General features: G+C 55.4%; 1 protein-coding gene across 1 annotated transcript in view; it reads right to left on the reverse strand.

Moving 5' to 3' along the window:
• LOC107115157 (exocyst complex component 6B-like) overlaps positions 1-4,986 on the reverse strand; it is a gene marked incomplete at its 5' end in the record, with an annotated part of 170,698 nt that overhangs the window by 162,206 nt on the left and 3,506 nt on the right. Inside the window, 2 exons of the mRNA XM_015416785.1 lie at positions 2,036-2,233; positions 3,233-3,304. Of these exons, the coding sequence (XP_015272271.1) occupies positions 2,036-2,233; positions 3,233-3,304 (270 nt within the window). The remainder of the gene's footprint in view (positions 1-2,035; positions 2,234-3,232; positions 3,305-4,986) is intronic.

Here is a 4,986-nt window from a genome sequence, read left to right on the forward strand (position 1 = left end):
GGTTGTGCAATATCTTTTGTGATATATTAAGAGACGATACGTAGATGTTTTGATATATGATTCTTTCTGTGTATTAAGGCTTATATGATAAATAATATATGGTGAATAAATTGTAAAAATATAAAACAAAAAATATATAAAAATTATTTGAGGTATTTTATAATCGTCGGTGGCACGGCATTTGCTGGGTTTTGGTGTCCCCCAGGGGGAGCAACAAGCTGAGGCTGAGGAACTCGGCTCCCTGCTCACGCTCTTGCACGAAGGTGCTTGCTGCTATATTACCCTCCGTGGGGCACAGCACTGCCCCTGCGCCCCATCAAGTGGCCTCTTCTGGCCTCTTCTGTGTCAGGCAGCCCTGTCATAGATCTGGAATGTGGAGGGGGGCACTTCCTCTTCGTTCTCAGCTCCTCCCTGTCCAGCTTCTGGCTTGACCTTGTTGATGTTCCCAGCTGCAAGTAACTCGGCTGGGAAAGTGAACGTTTTTTGAGATTGGCCTGCTTGCCGCTTGCTTCAGCCCCCGCGCGCTAACTATAGTCAGTGGCTTCAGCTCATTGGGGGGGGCGTTTGATTTCACTATAAGTCACGACACCCTTTTTCTGGTGTTGGGCCAAACACAATCAAGTATTGTCATGCTATGGAAATCTCAGGCATGTGGACCCCAGTTTCACCCTCAGCACAGCACTTAGACAGCCCTGGCTCCGTGCTTGAAGACAAACAGGCAGATCATGAGAGGGAGGGCAGGAAGGGTTGCCTCAGTGCTTAGTTCTCATGGCCCTTTCTTAGTAGCAAAGCTTCTCTTGGCTCATCCTCCACCTCCCACTACTAAAATAATCCCAATTTGGTGGGCCACCTACTTGTGAGTTCACAGAGGAACAAGAGGAAAGACACGGATCTGCGCACAGAGGCATCGTTCTTTCCCCAGTGAGAGGGGAATCTAGTACAGATTTAGCATGGCTTTAAAAAAAGAGAGAAAAGAATGCCCCTTTCTAGGGAGCCAAGGGGCCTAGCGCTCTTCCTCTACCTACCTACAGACCCTCTCCACCCCCCCCTCCAGCCTCACTCGCATTCACCAGCTTGCCAAACTTCTTTCCCCCCTAGTCTACCAATGCTGGAGGCTTGAGCAGCCATAATAGAAGCACCTTTCAGGGGGCCAGGACTGAACAGCTCAGAAGTTTCACTTTCCCTAGGGAGTTTCGCCTGTCTCCCTCTATCGGTGTCTTTTTTACCAGCAGGTGACGACTTTTCTGTTTCCTCTCTCACACCCCCAGTAGTGGTGAGCAGCCCTCCTCCCAGGTCCTGGTGTTGTTTACTTATGTGTCTTTTAATGAATTATTTTATACATCTAACTGTACTTTTAATGGCTTAAACGTTTTAGTGTTTTTATTTCCGCTGCCTCGTGGACCCTGATCAGGCGGAAAGGCGGCATAAAAATGTTTTAATTAAATGGACCATCTTACAACTATTGCCATCTGCACTTTGCTATTGTACTCAATCTGCACTTTATATGTTATTGTTGAATTTTATCTGTGTTTTATTGTAATTTGAACTCATTGTACGCCGCCTTGAGCCTGCTTGTCAGGCAAGGCGGGATATAAATCAAAATAAATAAATAAATAAAGGCCTTTCTGTAACCCGACTCACTGCAGAAGGAAGAGGGGGGCCCACGACACAGGGAAGCCAGCAAGCTAGCAAGCAGTCTGCCGGGTCTACTAGCCCCCTCCCCTCCAGGCCCACCCACAGTTCCAGGCCTGTTGCATCTGGCCCTTACATACGAGAAGGCCACGCAGCCCACTCCACGGGTGGATGACCACTGCTGTGCCACGGCAATCCGTGAGGGCACCGGGCCACTTGGAGATGCCACCACAGCCCGGGACGCAGCTTCATGGGGAGGCCCTTCAGAGGCATCAGGTGACCCAGCCCCTGCCACCTGGGCCACGTTTAAGCCACGAGGAGGCATAAGACTTAGCCACGTGCGACGCCCAAGCTCTAGACAGCACCTCGGCCTCGTGAGGACCAGTGACGGAAGCAGCCTCACCTGAAGACTCCTGCCCACTTCTTCAGCAGCGTCTCGCTGTACTGATCCCGGATTTCCAGCAGCAAGGCTGCCGGCGGGCATGTGTGGCTTCATGAAGGCCCCTGCGGCAGCTTCATCACTGGGTGGGAGATCTTGCTGGTAATCCCTCACTGAGAAAAGCATCAGAAGAACCCCAGAATGATAAGAAGGGGGAGAGGCCTGCACGTCAGGGGAACACACCCAGCAATGGGAATCATCGACCCACGATGCTTCTACCCCGGTAGAAAGGAGCCAGAGCCCAGGAGCACCCAAAAGACTCACAAAACACGTGGCAGGGCTTGAGCTCTCGTGAGCCACCGCTCACTTCTTCTGAAGAAGAAGGTGGTACCTGAAGAAGGGACTGCAGAGTGACTCGCGGAAGCTCCTCCCCTGCCACAAACCTTGCTAGCCTTGAAGGTGCTCCTGGACTCTGGCTCTTTCCTCCCACTACAGACGGACTGACACAGCCGCCCACCTCGATGATGCTTCTATCCCGGCCTTCGTCTTAGATGCTCAGGACTGGCATCCGTGACTCCCCCTTCTCCCATTCTATTCTCACACTATGCTGTGGGGTCGGGTCAGGGTGTGAGAGACTGCGCCTTGCCCGAGAACACCAAGCAAGCTCTGGGGCAGAGACGGGATTGGAACCCTGGTCTCCTGGAGCCTCACGCCACACTCTCCCCCCACGAGGCATCACGCGGGATTCCTTGGTGTCCCTCAAGCAGTGGGGGCCTCTCTGGGCCCCATCTCAGGAAGAAGGCGGGGGGGCGGGGGCTGCCAAGGGAAAGGACGAGAGGAGTCCAAGAAGAAGAAGAGGAGATTGGATTTATACCCCTTGCCCTTCACTACCCAAGGGAGTCTCAGAGCGGCCTACAATCTCCTCTCCCTTCCCCTCCCCACAACAGACACCCTGTGAATCAGGTGGGGCTGAGAGAGCTCTGACAGAAACAGCTCTTTTTCAAGAACAGCTCTTATCAGAACTCCGGCTTGCCCAAGGTCACCCAGCAAGTGCGAGTGGAGGAGTGGGGAATCAAACCCGGTTCTCCCAGACTAGAGTCCGCGCACTTAACCACGACACCAAACTGGCTCCTTCCAAGCCTGGGAGGAAGGGCGGGCGAGACGGGGTTCAGAGGTCGGCCCAGGAAGGGGGGGGTGTCTCCGCGAAGCGCAAGGGCCCACCTGCAGCGTATCGGCAAAGAGCACAATGAGGTTCTTCAGGTCCAAGACCAGGTTGGGGTCGGAGCAGTAGGACTGAAAGAGAAAAGGGGCCACTCGTTTGCTCGTTCCTGTTTCCGCCTTGCCCTCGACCGAGCAGGGGCAGAGTTAGCACTGGATACACTTTGCTGCCCTGCAGTGCCCTAAAGGCCCAGGCAATACGGAACTCCCAGCTTCACCCAGGGAGCCCCAACATGGCACCGGCCAACACCTTCCCCAGTGCCCACCACGTGTGGTCAGAGAGTGGGTGGGGCCAGGTCAGGCACTCGCCACACAAGGCTTCTGACTGGCCACCGGGGGTCTGGCCGGCTGAGCAGGCTGAAATAACGTTTCCACAGCAGCAGCAGCAGCAGCAGCCACCAGAGTGTGGGTTTAATTCTGTCTCGTTCCTCTTTCCTGGGGTATCTGTTACAACCACCCCCCTTTCCCCCTGCCCCAGGGCTTCCTTTGCTCGTGTGGCTCCACTTCCTGCAGCTCCACCTCCCGTGGCAGCCATCTTGTGGCTCCGCCCCCCCCCCACGTGTTGGAATGTCAAAAGTGAACCTGACAAGTACATGAGGATCAGCTAGAAGAGATGCAGTGTGAACCTGACAAGTACATGAGAATCAGCTAGAAGAGATGCAGTGTGAAGGAGGAGGAGGAGGAGGAGGTGGAGACTGGATTTATGCCCTGCCCTTCACTCAGAGCGGCTGACAATCTCCTTTCCCTTCCCCTCCCCACAAAAGACACACCGTAAGGTAGGCGGGGCTGAGACCTTCGACAGAAACTGCCCTTGAGAGAACAGCCCTGAGAGAACTTGTGACCGACCCAAGGTCACCCAGCTGCCTGCATGTGGAGGAGTGGGGAATCAGTGCTCATCTCCTCACCACTAGGAGAAAAACGGAGCTCAAGACATGCCCAAGCACCAGCTGCGAGGAATCGCCACTTAGCACGAGAGACATTGTTTGGATTGGACACTTGTCAGAAGCCCACACATCAGTGCATGGCCTGTGTGGCCACTCGCAGCCATACCTGCAGCATCCTCCCGGGAACGATCCCAGGAGTGGCGGCGGGTAATGGGGAAAGACCACGAGGCTGACGGGACGGAGGAAGCCAAGAGGCCTCCCTCCCCGGGCCAGAGTGCTGTGAAGCCGGGGCGCTCAAGCGCTGCTCTCGGGGTCAGCTGCTCGGGGTCCGGGGTCCCCGCCAGCCGGCCAGCCCACGTGCCACTCACCGAATGAGTCCGCAAGGCAGCGATGGTCTTGGAGAGGGCCATGTCCCACAACTCCTCCAGGTAGGCTCTGTCCACCAGGCCCGGCGTCGTATGCAGGACGTGGTCTTCGACGACAAAGAAGCTGCAGAAGAGACAACGAGGAGGGTGGCATGGAGCACGGATCACCTGGCCACGGAGGAGACTTGGCACATCCCCGTTTACAGTTTACAGCCTCGCAAACGTCATGGGGGAATGGCGTTGAGAGCCTTCATCCAGAGCTCATGCTTCAAGGCTTAGCCACCATCTTTAGTAGGGGGGGAAGGGCTTGTTGGCACTCCAGAGGAACTGCCTGGCTGCTGCGTGAAACGGGATGCTGGACGAGAGGGACCCTCACTGGTCTGACCCAGCAGGGCTCTCCTGAGGTTCTTCTCAGGGGAAGGCCTCGGCCTCTCTGCCCTGTTGTTGGTCCTCCAGAGGAACTGCTTGGCCCCTGTGTGAGACGGGAGGCTGGACTAGATGGACCCTC

This window comes from Gekko japonicus, unplaced genomic scaffold (genome assembly GCF_001447785.1).
Source record: "Gekko japonicus isolate JY-2015 unplaced genomic scaffold, Gekko_japonicus_V1.1 scaffold2896, whole genome shotgun sequence".
NCBI lineage: Eukaryota > Metazoa > Chordata > Lepidosauria > Squamata > Gekkonidae > Gekko > Gekko japonicus.